This window comes from Artemia franciscana, chromosome 7 (genome assembly GCF_032884065.1).
Source record: "Artemia franciscana chromosome 7, ASM3288406v1, whole genome shotgun sequence".
In the NCBI taxonomy this organism is placed as follows: domain Eukaryota; kingdom Metazoa; phylum Arthropoda; class Branchiopoda; order Anostraca; family Artemiidae; genus Artemia; species Artemia franciscana.
The window spans coordinates 28,112,361-28,127,477 of record NC_088869.1 but is presented as its reverse complement, the minus strand read 5'-3'; the positions used below and the strand labels follow the sequence as shown (position 1 = coordinate 28,127,477).

The 15,117-nt window shown below is 35.1% G+C and overlaps 1 protein-coding gene across 4 annotated transcripts in view; it reads right to left on the bottom strand.

Annotated features, from left to right (window-relative positions):
• Positions 1-1,507: 1,507 nt before the first annotated feature.
• LOC136029101 (ectonucleoside triphosphate diphosphohydrolase 6-like) overlaps positions 1,508-15,117 on the bottom strand; it is an 80,496-nt gene continuing 66,886 nt past the window's right edge. For all 4 annotated transcript variants that reach the window (XM_065707167.1, XM_065707165.1, XM_065707168.1 and 1 more), the window contains 4 exons: positions 14,516-14,721; positions 8,288-8,344; positions 5,866-5,969; positions 1,508-2,215 (listed from right to left, as the gene is read on the bottom strand). In XM_065707167.1, coding sequence (XP_065563239.1) covers positions 2,138-2,215; positions 5,866-5,969; positions 8,288-8,344; positions 14,516-14,721 — 445 coding nt within the window. In that variant the 3' untranslated portion in view covers positions 1,508-2,137. The remainder of the gene's footprint in view (positions 2,216-5,865; positions 5,970-8,287; positions 8,345-14,515; positions 14,722-15,117) is intronic.

Genomic DNA, 15,117 nt, shown 5'->3' with positions numbered 1-15,117 from the left:
CCAAGGTCTTGTTTGTCAGGGATTTTCACAGATTTGGTTAGTGGCAGAGGGACATACGTTGCATTTCTTAGTAAATTGCCACCTTAGATATTTACGGCTACACAGATCACTAACGGTAGGAATCGCGGACTTTTCACCTGGAGGGTACCACCCCCTCCCTCCCATGTAGTAACATGTAAAGAATATACCACGTTGGATCTTTATGTGTTGAGTGGCTTTAAGTTTTACAGATAAAAAAAACTATTTAAAACAACAAGAAGCATTTGCTATTTTATATTTAGTGGGTGTTTTAATTGAGGAACTCAATTTTCAATGACTAATGCTTGGTTTTCGTACAGCTAGATGTCAGTTAGAGAAATCTAACTGACCGACTAGAAGAATTATTGGCAACCTATGAGTCATTTTTCATTGCCCGACTTGTCTTGCCACATAGTACAATTAATGTTAACAAGTACATTTTTTTAACCATTCAAGGATTCTCCCCTCCCCGTACACACACACACGATCCCCTTTATTGGATATAAATGACATCAGTAATCCTTGTAGAAATTTCGTTTCTTCTCTTGTCCTGTTGAAAATCAGTAAAATGTCTGTTACATTCTCAAGATGATCGTAAAATCCTCACGAGTTCTTTCATCGTATATCTTCGAATCATTGCGGCAACTTAAAATAGTTAAGTAATTTTAAAGAGACTGGGAACGAATTTTATAAATTTTAACGCAATATCATTCTCGTCAGCCCACACAAAGGTGCATTCACTAGAAGATTAGGCCAACGCCGAGACATTGGCTCCAGAGTTGAGCAAAATATTATTATTAATGTGTCCGGCTGAGCTAAATCTTAACATTAGTAAATACTATTGTGAATCGAACTATTATAGAAAACGACGAGTTTTCCATCTATTGTTACTATTATTTTCCCCCCAAAGGTAGTGTGTCCCAAAGGTAGAGCTTGGTCGTCAAGCGCTCATTTGATTGCTAATTTCAAGTTTTATTTATAGAGATAGAAAAAAGAATAGCCGCCAGATTCTCTAACATTTTGGGGCAAAATTTTGCTCTTAACCCAGAGTCATACTAATTTGTAGAATAAAAGAATGGAATAAATAACGAGCATAAAAGCTCTATTCTTTTTATTCTTCATGGTTCTATTGTCCTTTTAAAGGACCAAATCCTGTGAACTAGCAACCTACCACCCCCCCTCCCAACGCTTGAGTGGACCTCATTGCTCTGCACGACGCAGATAAAATTTTGGTGTCAATTTTTGAATAAGAACGGTCAAGAACTCCCTAACAGAAATTTCAATCAACTAACTACGAAACTCTTATTCTTCGTGTCACTGATATGAGTATGTATATACAGTTATGTATATACATATATATATATATATATATATATATATATATATATATATATATATATATATATATATATATCCAATGCAACGTAAATTACGCTCCGTTTCAACCAAGTAGAAATATCTATAAGTACAAATCGAGAAAACATACAGAAACTCTTCATTCTTTTGTATTGAAAAATCAATCCAAAAATTTTTAAGTACACTTATGGAATGGGGAAAAAAAATAATAAGTGTCGCTAATCGAATTGTAATAGTATCTAAAAAAAACAAGTTCAAATTAAGTCATTACCAAAGATAGCCGAGATAAAAAAAAAATGATCGAATTAAATCTCAGAAATAACTATTTTCTCAAAAAGTAAAAACTTTACTTGTTTTTTTTTTATCACCCCGTCAACTAAATCCTCTCTCCTCATAAGTTTCTCAGTGTTAACCGAGAAAAACTAGTATTGAAGCTGCATTATTCAAATATTTTTAAAAAGACAAGTCAAAAGCAAAAAAAATACTTATTTTATCTTTTGGCAATGTTAGGAAAAGTAATACAGTAAAAAAAAGAAGAAAAATATTTAGAACAGTAACAAAGATAAAAAATAAAAACAAAGGGATTTTAAAGATTCAGTTTTCATTTAGATTACAACATCCATTCTAACCTGATTGCATAATTTTTAGCAGCGAAAAAAATGACAGAACTATGTATTAGGCAGAGATAGGCGTAAACAAGGCAGTAATATATAAATAGGGCAGTATGAATGTAAGGCAGGACTAAAAACTTGGCACTGGGTTGCTAAATCCCGTTGTTGAGAATATGAACTGCAGCTCCAAGAGCCCAGCTTGTTTCATAACCATCAATCTGCTTGTGTAGCTAAAAAGAAAGAAAGAAAAGAATAACTTTTTACGGAAAAAAAGATCAGCATTAAGCAGAGTTTATCCAAGCACAAGTAAGTGGACCGGACCAAATGATAATTTATGAAGACCACATCATTATTTGTCTGAAAAGTGGCTCATAACGTTGATAGAATTGTCAATAACTAAGAAATATAGTATATTAGTTGAAAGTTAAGTAACAAGAGGTACAGCTAAGACTACAATCCAGTAAAAGGACAAAAGTTGCAGCAAAGAAGGCTGGCTATGGGCTCTAACTTCCTCCCAATATCGAAGAAATCACAAATTTTGATCGGAAAGAAGAATTTCTTTTTAAACTGGAGAGCATAGTATTTAAAAGATAAAAAAAAGAAACGCAGGATTTGCGCACTTTCGTCCGGACAGATATTGAAATGCATATGATGTTTAGATACAAATTTTGCCCAACCTTCTTAAGTTGAGAGATTTAAGAGAGTAGCCAGACGAATACTGCTCTTCTGTACTTCTCGTGGTATATTTGATAAAATCCCTGTTTTTCGTCATGGATAAGAGCGCGAATAAGCTTCCTTTCTCCTTTCAGATTATGACGGATACGAATTTTTTTTCTTTTTTTACGGTCCTCTGATAAATTCTAGATGAACAAGCGAAATTTATCAGTCTATTTGTGCTGTATCAACTTTCAGACTTTTTTGCAGTCAAATGTTTGATGATGGATAAGATCCTGTCATTCCTGTAACATGAGTTACAGGGATTTTAACCTTTGGAAGCTTAGTCACATATTGTGGAGAGTGGATTTCACTCATCTTAGCTCATGGACAAGACGATTGATTAGATGTGGGCTTGTAGAAAATGCATCTGGTTTTGGAAGATCTGGCTGTAACCGATATCCTCTTATATACAAAAAGCAGCTAAAACCGTACGTTCATTTTAAGATGAAATCTTGATGTGGATTTTGACTTTGAAGCAGACTAAAAAATGAACAGGTGGGCACTCGTGAAATAAAAAATGTTTGCTTCACACAAAAAGCTAATGGGTCGATCATCGAGATTTTTGGAATGTATATTCTAAAGAACACGAAGCGTAAGGACGTATATTATTATTATTTTTTCATCCCCCACAATGAATACGCATTACCAGCAAAAATATTATTCTCTCGACTACGGCTGGACCAGATCGACCTGATTCTTGTCTAGGCTTCTCTTTCAAATGTGAAAGGGAAGAAGGGGACCCCGGGGAGAGGGGTTTAAGGAGAAGTCACAAGCTCACCACACATATGTCGACTTCTCTGCTTTTATTTAAACATTCGCGGGATAGAGTTGGGGTTGGTAAAGGGTCCATGGTTTGGTCTGCCAATCATACAGATTGAACGTCTCTGAAAAATTCTGGATCAAAGAAGATGCAACAAGCCTAATTTTCAGCTAAAAATTTTATTTTTATATTGCAAGTACGAGAACAATTTAGCTAGAATTTATTATTGACTAAGAAAACTTGTATGAATAAAATTAATCTGAAAAGGTGGGTGATGGCGAAGGGGTAGAAGTGCTGGATGTTCCTTGGACCCGCTTTAGTCTCCCAATCATAAACGTCAAAAATATTTTGCACGCCAAGGTTCCTTCTTACAAGCTGCTAGTCTCAAGTTGGGGTTGTTGGAGGGCCACTTGGTCAATCAACCGTACATATTTAAAGTCTAGTTAAAACAAGGTACATTATTTCTACCTTTCTGCTAAAAGTTGGTTGGGGGGGGGGTCTGGAAGTGTCCCACGCCCAAAGCCAAGGCAAAACCAAGCAATGTGCATCAATGCACAGGCAAATCGCCTTGTCCACCGTATCACGTTGAGACAATGAGATATTGATTCAGTACTGAAATAAATAAGAAAACTAGAGTCATGTTGCACTTTACTGTTGCTAAAACTATTCACCTTACTCACGTTATTGTCAAAAGACAATGGATCTTTACTATCTTTATTCGCCTTTGACAATTCGCTACACAAATTAAAACGAAACTTTTATGTTTTTCAACATATCCGGACTTTGTTTCGAAATTTTGTTATTGGTTACGCGTTCCCGTTTAAACTATTAGTTTTCACAAATCCCATCAGAGCACCAGCAAATTCCTGCCCTGGCTCGTCCTTTTAGAGCGTTTCAATGTTAATTAATTCTTATTCTTCTGGTTTGATTGTTTGGTGACTCTAATGAATAATATCTATGGAATATCAGGCCCTACGGGAGCAGGGATCGAGTGCCAGACCCAGTACTGTACAAGCAGAGGGGGTCCGACAATTCCTCATTGGAGAATACTTCCCAGTTGCTAAATTGTGTAGCCAAAGGGAAATTAAAACGAATATATGGCAATTCCTATAGTACAGCTTTCATTGTGACCTGGCACAATTTAAATGGGTTTCAGGCTATTACCTAATTTCCGCAAATTTGTTTTCGCAATAAGCGTTTATCATTAATCTTTTAAATACACAGAGGGCAGGACAACGTTTGACAAAAGTATGACGTATAAAGTATGTAAAACATATAACAAAAATGCAAATAGACGCGACTACAGAACACTTTAAATAAAAATAATTTCTTCTGGATTTCCATCCGAATCAGTAAGTCATTTTCACAGAAAAAAAAACCTATATTTTTGCTATAAAAAAAACTTTTTAACTAGGGATGATTGTTATCAAACCAAAGAATGGTCTGAGTGCAAATTGAAAGTTTTCGGTAATCTAACTAAACACTGAAAGAGAATGGGCCACACTGTACAATTTCCATGATTATGTCCTGTAAAACGATAATCCGAGCTTTAGCTGGGTAGAATCAGCGTTTTAAAAAGATTCATAGACAGACGTTTGATATTGCCACGGACGAATTTTTATGCAAAATAGTTGTTTGCATCGGCAATAATCGGATACCTCTTTTAAGTCCCTGGGGATTTATGTTAGATATTTTTTAAAGGTAAGCAGGCTCTATAAGAAAGAAAAATGAGAAGAATTTGATCGGAAAACAAAGGGTGGTCTAAGGCAGGAGAACAAGTTTTACGCCCGAATTTCATAATATTTCGTTGGGTCTTTGAGAGAATTTTGAGGGGCGTCAGAAATTCTACATATTTGGAAAGTAAAATAGCTAGTAAAATCAACTAGCTCTATGATGGATTGAATTTTCAGTAGGACGCAAGTAAAACTAGTTCATACAGGAGGCTTGACAGAACAGCACTCTTTCTATTTAGGATAGTTCCTTTTGTGTTATTTAGTTTCCATAAAGTAGAAATGTGACAATACTCTTACAAAGTAAAAATACTCACAGCAGTAATTCACGGGATTTGGCTTAAAAGCATTAATTAAAAGGTAAAAATTAATATGAATTTTTTGGAATAATTTTGGACCAATAATGATTTGAAAAGAATATAGGATTCTAAAACTATAGGCAAAAACAAATCTTTGAAATGAAAACGTAACGTTATGGTAACAAATACGCAAGGGACGAAGGTCTGCATAGCTAACCGTAGCAAGTCAGGGCAAATACCCTAGCGGATAGAAGTAGGTGACAAAAACGGATTTTTTGCTAATATTTATATGAATATAGATTTTTTGGATTCCCTTTACGAAATCAGCGTAGTAAAATGAAAACAAAAAAACTGAAGCTATGAAACAAACTTACATTGATTACTTTGTCTGGACTTAAGCCAAAACTTCGCAGTAACATTGATATGAAAAGCAGATCCACACAGGCAAAAGGCTGGTCCGCATTAGGGGTCTCACATGCTACAAAAGGAAAAAGAAAAGTAACTGAAAAATGGTTTAGCTGATAATAACAACTTTATCAAGTAAAAATAATGATCTTTAGGAAAATACATACCAAGAAATATAAACTTTTACAAAAGCTTGCTATCGACCTTAATGACTAGGATATTGAAACAGAAATACAATTTAACTGAAAGATAAAAAAAATAGAACGCTGACTTGTCTCTGTCTCAGAAGCACAATTCCTCGTTGAGACAATAAAACTGAAAATTAATAAGTAAGCAAAGCGAAAGATGTCGAAAAAGGCTGACAAACAACCAGTAAATAATGTCCGTCTGAATAACATTTTCCGAAGTGGCACCCGATCAAGCTAGTGATTATATAAGGCGCAGAAAGAAATGTTAAGAAGAATAGGTCACTTAGACTAGGAATAGATAGGGTTGAAGAGCCGATTTTAGGTAGCGAGAAAATCGATCGAGAGGATGGCTTCACTTACCTGGATAGTATTAGTAGTAAAGATGGCGAATTCAGTGAAGATGTAAGAAATAGAGTAGCTATGGTGAAGGGTGTTTTTTTTCGCAGTTAAAAAAAAGTTTAGAAGAATAAGAACGTTGGAAGTCACAGTCGTGATAGTGCTAAAAGGCTGAGCAAAATTTTCTGGATAATTCCCAAGGAACTATCTAATAATAGTTTTGGCAACCCGTTCAAATGGCCACATGACAAACAATAAAACGTACAAACAATATGGTTCGGAGTCACTTTCTAGGGTTATTATAAAAGAAGGTTATGACGGCTGGGCCAAGTTCCTTATGAGGGATGATAAGCTTTTCATCTAGATTGAGAAAAGCATAAGATTGCACTTTGTTTGATCGCTCAACTGGGGCCAAACAAAAAGTCGATCGTCCCAGAGTGGAGTGGAAATAGGTCACAAGAAAGGATTTGAATGAAACTGGAACTACACGAGAAGGAGTAAAGAGTGAAGCTTCGAATGGATTGGGGTGGAATATGAGCATTCACAGGTGGATTGTCCTCAGGAGGATTTGCGTTGCAGTAAGTTGTTAGTTGTAGCACTAATGCCCCTCCTTTTTCCTGTTTTTAAGCCCAAGGGTGATCGCATCCAACTAGAGGATGTAGAACATCTGTAGGGGACAGATTGGAACAGAAATGAAAACATCAACTGTTTTTTAAGTCAATAAATAGGTGAGTAAGCTATTTTTCAAGGTCCAAAACCCTAGACTGGAGTTTCATAGTTCCTCATCTTGAAAACAGAGGAAAAACACATTTTAGCATGGGTAGGGGCTTCGAGACAAGCTTAATCTGATGCAAACAATATAAAGTGAAAGGGTTAGGCAAAAGAAACGTAGAAAATAAGGATTAATGACATCGCAGAAACAGGCAAAAAAGAATTTAAGTAAAGATTTTAGATTAAAGACCAATTGAAGTATACACGTGGTCTCGAGAGAAACTAAAGAAAAATTCTGACACTATTCAAAGAGTTCGAAAAAAAAAAATCCAGAAACCATTGCTAAAAACAGACATATCCCATAAAAATTGGGAGAAACTGTCGATGCAGAATAGTCTCTTTTCAAAAAATAATATCAGCTGACTTTTTTTCTACAAAACCAGTTCAAGCAAGCCATACTTAAACAAATCTTTATAATAATTAATTATAATAAGTCTAAAGAGGTGTTCTTAATTATTCTTAGAGGTGTTCTTAATTATTCTGACTGTTCGTTTTGTACACACAACAAATTGGCTGCGGAATCGCATATTTTTTTTTGTTCCTATTTCCAGAAAACAATACAAAAAAAACGGTCAGGCTCCTGGCATATTTCATGTTACAATTGTTATGTATCACAAAAATACGCCTCTGACGTAAACAAATGAATTGAAGCACAGTTCTACTTCATAATTACAGGAAAGAAATCTCTTTGTTTTCTCCGTGGTATACATACATCTATCAAGGATATCAAAACCACACTCACACAAATGAGCACCATCTAAAGGTATTTAAGCCTTGTTGAGTGTGTGTTTCGCTCTTTTAGTGAAAATCAAATCAACTCAGCTTACGTTGCTGGGGCAACACGAAATATTGTAGCAACTTGTGGTCGAATTTGCCGATACAGTATTTCAGGGAGCAACTTGCTTTTCTGTCATCAATTAAGACCTTGCTGTTGTCAACCTTTAGAAACTTTTAAAACAGTTAGTCCGAAGAATATCGTCTTCCATTAAATTGATGCCAGGTTCGCTGAAGACTATCTCAAGACTACTTTCAACCAACTGTATTTTAGATTTCTTGATAAACAATCAATGTTGTTACTTTGAAAGAGAGAGCTTACCTTTTCTAGCAGCTTGAAAAAAGCTTTGCACAGTTAGGCTTCCACCTTTGAACGGGTCTGAAAATAAAACTGATTCAAAAATGTATAAAAACCAGCAAAAGAATTCTGTTAACGAGATTTTTTGAGGGTGTTGATTTTCTTTTCTTCAAATATATTAAATTGAAATAACCAGAACGAGGGGCTTAATTTGCAATAGGGCAGATAGGCAGCTACCCTCCCAGACTTCGGTTTACCCCCCCCCCCCTAGCTGAAATTAAGATTCTTCAAAATCTTGTCAAAACTAATATAAGCCCGCATAACTCAAGCACCCACAAAACGGGTCAGTTTTCTTTGGTATATCTTTACCTTTATGGTACTATATGGCTCACTTTTCAGTTTTTACTTGATTTGTGAAAATTACTTCCAATTCACCCCCTTAGGATTTGGAAGAATTTACGCCACTGACTAGAGCCCAAAATATACATCTTTGAATAGTTTGGGTATTCAAATGTACATCATTATCTTCTATGAAATTTTGCTTGCATTTATTTTCAACTCTTGAGTAATTCTTTTCAACTTTCGGGAAATATCATGTGTTCTTGTTCTGCCACGTGCTGGCTGGAATGCTTTAGGGTTAATTAGTGCACAACAGTTCTCAAAAATATTACTTGTCAATTATCAGATAACTCTGATGATTGAATAGATGAATTTCCGAATTAACTCGGTCGAACTAACTCACATCGTTCTTGATAGTTTTATCTTCACATGCCGAACGAAAAAGTCAAGACTTACTCACAGTTAAAACGAGAACATATTTCAAGTAACCTTTCAATTTCAACTATAAACATTTATTTTGACTGTGGACGGTTGAAAATGTATCAAATGAGAAAAAAAAAAATCTCCATGGAAGATCAATTTGTGCAAATAAAAAGGGCCATATTTCTATAATGAAAGAAAGGTTAGGATGGATGGGCCACGCTAAGCGGATGAATAATGAGAGATTGCCAAAAATTATTTTTTGGCCACCAATTGAGGGCGAAACAAAAAGCATTTTAGCACTGTACGGGGTGGGAAGATTATATAGAGAATGATTTAAAGGATATCAGACCCTCATGGGAGAGAGTAAGGCGTGAAGCTTCAAACAGATTGGGGATGAGGATAACTGTGCCCAGCTAATGACCAAAGGTGTCATGGCACTGCAATGAGTTGTTAGTAGTAGCAGCAGCAGTAGTTGTAATCCGAGGCTTGTATTCTAACTAGAAACAGCAAACAGACAGCTAAACTCTAATTTTATTAAAGGACGTCTTTAGTCAAATACTATCAATAATTTGCTATTTCGTTTTTCTTTAGGATTTTTACAAACCAATCGAAGAAAGAATGTCACAAAACCAAACCCCCCCCCTCCCCAAAAAAAGAAAAATCTACTAAATAATGAATTTAAAGAATCGTCACTCGATTGTAATGACTTTTGAGACGTCTAATAGCCTATCCTACTTGCCGAGTTGACCAGAAAGACTGAATACAATTAAAGACAAAACATTAAGGAGGTAGATTAAAATCAAGTAATGTCTAGAAGAAGAAGAGACTTTTTGGCATTCGTGAACTTCAGATGGCGTTGCTGGCGCTAAAATAGCAGCCAAAGCATCACCTAAACTTAGCTTTGTTTGTGATTTCATGTGCTTTGTTTTGCTGTGACGGTGAAGCTAATCAAAAATTGGACAGTTAGCTTGTGCTATAACAATAACAGTAATGAACGAAAAAGTCAAATTATATGAACTAAAATCACTACATTTGATATTAGCACCATTTACTTTCTCGAAACTGCCGCTGTTTTGACTTTAAGAAGACGCCAGATAGCATTCAAAGGTCAAACAAATTCAAGAGGAAGCGCAGTGGAGCAAGAGATGGACAGTATAAATTGACGATTATTTGTTATAATATGCGAACCAACGCCTTTCGACTGATGCCATCTAGGTGCATGAAAAGCCGTTACATGAATTATTTTGTTCCTTTTATTGTCAATGTTCTTAACCAATATGATAAGTAAGCTTGCCTCCAAGTTTTGTTCACTTAAAAAGGGCACTATAACTTTTAATTCTCGTTATAATGAGCCCTCTCGCCACATTCTAGGACCACTGGGTGAATACGATCACCCCTGGAAAAAAAAACAACAAACAAATAAACACGCATCCGTGATCTGACTTCTGGCAAAAAATACAAAATTCCACATTTTTGTAGATAGGAGCTTGAAACTTCAACAGTAGGGTTCTCTGATACGCTGAATCTGATGGTGTGATTTTCGTTAAGATTTTATGACTTTTAGGGGTGTTTGCGATTAACTCGTAACTTGTGATAGGTAATACTAATTATTTATTATTTAAGAATTAACGACGCTTCTTGACTACTAAGGTCTCTGCGTCGGCCCTGCAGTGCATTCCTGCAGCGTGATTCGATCATAGGTAATACTAAACTTCATGAAACTTATATATTTAAAATCAGCATAAAAATGCGATTCTTTTGATGTAACTATTGGAATCGAAATTCCAGTCTTTAGAGTTTCGGTTACTATTGAGCTGGGTCGCTCCTTACTACAGTTCGTTACTACGAAGTTAGTGTCCTCAAATATGCTGACTCTAATGGTGTAATTTTCTTTAAGATCCCTTTATTTTTTGGGGGTGTTTCTCCCTTTTTTCAAAAATCAGGCAAACTTCCTCAGGTCCACAGCTTTTGATGAGTAAAATTAAACTTCATGAATTCTATACATTTGAGATCATCATAAAAGCCAATTCTTCTGATGAATTAACTGATATCAAAATTTGTTGTTTTTTTTTAGTTTCGGTGATCTGAGTTGCTTATTACTTACGGTTCCTTTCCATGAACTCTTTGACTAAAGAAGAAACAAATGTAATAGCGATCCGTATGCTGCTTCAACTGTACGGAACTTGTTTAATACGTCATACTCAAGTTCCAGTGCTAAAGCCAATTCAATAAAGAGGTGAAATAACCTACCTCTGGTCTTCATTGACCTCACACCTTATGAAGAAGAAGAGCCAATCGATTTAAAAGAGTCTGGTTATTTAAAATGTAATTTTTACAAATATTTTCGTCAGCTGAAAGGTAGGACTGAATTTTTTCAACTGAAAGATAGGAGCAACATTAAAACTTAAAACGAACAGAATTGTTCTGTATATGATTGGGGAATTGTTTCAAAGCCATCTCATTTTTCGTCAAGGAAATTAGGCAAAATCAAGCATTGTAAAGTATTTTCGAACTATGAGTGGCTCCTTTTTCATAGAAAAAAGCAATTTTGCATCTAGGGGGCCTCGGCCCTTTTCCAATTTTTCAAGTCTCCCCCCGCCCTCGAAATCTGTTTATCCAAAGGACTGAGGTAACTCATATTCCATGCGGTTTATTAATGCTCCTTTTCTATATTTTCATTGATGTGTAATTTCTAAATTTCTTTAAGAGAAACGAAAGATTACTGTTGTATACTTGCTTCTGTTCAAAGCTTTAATTTCATAGGTTGATTTTTGTGACACATTTTAGCAAGCAAATTATAATGTTCTTTAAATCTGATTATTTTAAAAACCGTATTAAGTTGAGAACTCGCACCGAATGATTTATTTTGAACGAAGAACCTATACTATTGAAGTTCCGATTAGTTTTTTTTTGTTTAAAACAATGAACATTTTTTGAGCCGCTACAGTTTTGACAAGTGAACTCGATGTTTCTCTGCGGTTTACACTTCAGCCGTTTTCCATGCTTTCGAAATGCCATATCGCTCGAACGGAACGTTCCTACGGATATTCCTGCGACCCTTAATAAGTCCAGGCATAATTAAAAATAGGCTGGATTCAATAACGCCTAAATGTCCATGGGTAACGAAGCTGAAGGTCGGAAAGAATTATTTATAAGTACGGTATATGATCTTATTCTAACTTCTGAATACTCTAAGTCTAGATCTTGAAGGCAGTACTAGCACATAATGTACAGTCGAATTTTGAAAAGTGTGGAGTCTGTCAGGGTTGGGCAGTGCGAATTTTGGTATTGGTGCAAGTCCTACTCCAGATAAGAGTATCTTTGTATGCTATTCTTACTCTTGATATATTTCTTAGGAATTTTTTTTTTATTAGATAGAACAAAAAATGCTCTACGCAACATGATCTACCCAACTCTGTTTTAGAAAACTAACGATAACATAATTATACGTTACCCCTTAGGGACTATTAATTCCTTAGATGTTTCAAAAATCCCTTATTTGACAACTATCTATAATACGCTAATCCTTCACCTTAATATATTCAAAACTTAACTATTTACCCCTACCACCCAATTTCCTTTAAATAATTCTGTGAGACGTCATCTCACCTTATTTGGGACAGATCTGAATTTTATTTGGCCCCAGTTGGATGGTCGAAAAACATAATTTTCGGCAATCTGTCGTCCTTCATCCGTAAACCATGGCCAAGCTATCTTAAGTTTTCTTTCATTACATTCTCAGAATGTGGAATCAGGCCGTTATTTTCGTAGAGATTATTGTTTTTATAGCCATACTAGACCACTTCTATTCCCTAGCTTCCAATATTCTAATCTCATTTCGCAGAGTTAATTTCTTGTTCTTCCAAACTTTTTTCAACTGCGAAAGAAATTAACATGCGTTTTGACTATTCTGGTTAATACATCTTCACTGCATCCACCGCTTTCAAACGGTTCGTGATAACGAACTGTAAGTAAGGAGCGACACGGCTCAATAGTAACTGAAACTCTAACAAACTGAATTTTGATAATATATATATATATATATATATATATATATATATATATATATATATATATATATATTGGTCTATATTAATCACTAATTTAGGAAAACAGTCTTCCTTTTCTCCTTCTGTCTCTCTCTCTCTTTTTTTTTTTTTTTTTTTTTTTTTTTTTTTTTTTTTTTTTTTTTTTTTTTTTTTTTTTTTTTTTTTTGTGCTGTTTAATATATATATATATACATATATATATTAAAAGAACCGACTTGTTATGCTGATTCCAAATATATAAAATTCATTAAGTCTAGTGTTACCCATCAAAAGCTACGAGCCTGAGAAAATTTGCCTGATTTTCGAAAAAGGGGAGAAACACCCCCTAAAAGTCAAGGGATCTTAATAAAAATCTCATCATCAGATTCAGTGTATCCGAGATCCATCTTGCAGAAGTTTCAAGCTCCTATCTGAAAGAATATGGAATTTTCTTTTTTTTCAAAAGAAAGATCAAAGATGCGTATTTAATTGTTTTTATTTGTTTTTTTTTCCAGGGGTGATCGCATCAAACTGATACTTCCTAGAATATTGGGAAAGGGCTCATACGAACGAAAATTAAAAGCTCTAGTGCCCTTCAAATGACCAAAATATTGAGGGGCAACTAGCCCCCTTCCCTGTTTTCCTCAAAGTCGTCCAATGAAAATTTTGAGATAGCCATCTTGTTCAACATAGTTGTTTACGTATAGTATTTGTTATTGGAAAGTATGCATAGATTTTTCGAATGGGAGGGGGGGTGAATTTTCTGATTGGGGGATTTGCAACAGGAAGAATTTTTCATGGGTAGGGAATTCAAGGGAAAATTTTACACTGAAGGAGAATTGCCAAATGTGCCAGAATTCTTATACGAATTTCTTTTTATTAGTCTTACTTTCTCTTTGACGACTCAATTTTACATGTGGAGATGTTAAGGGGAATTGTCCGGCGGGACCTAACCGGTTGGAGTTGTCTAGAGTATCTTTCCGTAGGATGGGGGAATTTTCACGGGAGAAATTCGCCATAGAGGAGTTTTCCATGGAATTAATTTTCCAGAGGGAATCTTCTGCGGGAGCAACTTTCTACTAGGGGGCGGGTTATTCACAGAAAAACTTTAGCGTGAAAAGCGAGGTATTAAGGAGAGGGCAGCCCCTGGCATTAACTTAAACTATGGAATTTTTTATTGTTTATGCTATTTACGGAAAACGTATGGTTAAAGTTAAAATACTTCAGAGTACTTGAAGTTTGGTGGTATATACACCTATTTCAACAAGTCTTGAATCCCATGTTTCGTGTCTGCTTAGGAATCTAAATCATACAAACACCTTGAAAGATGAAAAGATATTTGGAAAAAGTTTCAACAACTCTGGTGTTAGAAAACTTCAAACCGATATTAACCTACGAATTACCAAACAAGGTCCTGATTTCGTTTTTAATTCAATTCTACAACACTTTAAATTTCTCTTACCTATTAGTCCTTGTTCAGTTGCTCGGTCGAAATAATAGCTAATCGCTGTTATATCAACGGATTCCAATTCATCAAGAAGATGTATTTCTTGCACGACATTTGCAACACGTTGCAGACATTCTTCATAGTTGGCACTCGGCAGTTTAGCATCCTTTTTCAGCCATTCACCATCTTCTATAGAATCGAAATTAAAATCGTAGGGACCCCTACAAGAAAGAAAAACATAAAAGTAATTAATGTAAGCTTTGTGAGTATATGTATGGATCATATGTATATATAAATTTTTTCCTGCAAAGTTCCAGATTTTTTTTTTTTTCTGAGATTTTCTGGTCTGAAAAAAAAAAAAACAATCTAGGTAGGTTACAAGTTTGAGAAAACTCTATTAAAGCCTTAATTTTGGAAACTAAATGTTCATGCGAGTGGTGTCACATTTATACACATTTCAAAAGCAAAAATTACATGACTGTTCCCGAGGAGTGGTTGTATCGTTTTAAGTATTGATGACACATGCAAAACTACATAAGATGACAAATTTCTCTTAGCAGTTAAAGAAAAAGGCATGGAACAAGAAACAGCAAAAATCACATTGAACTGCAAAAAAA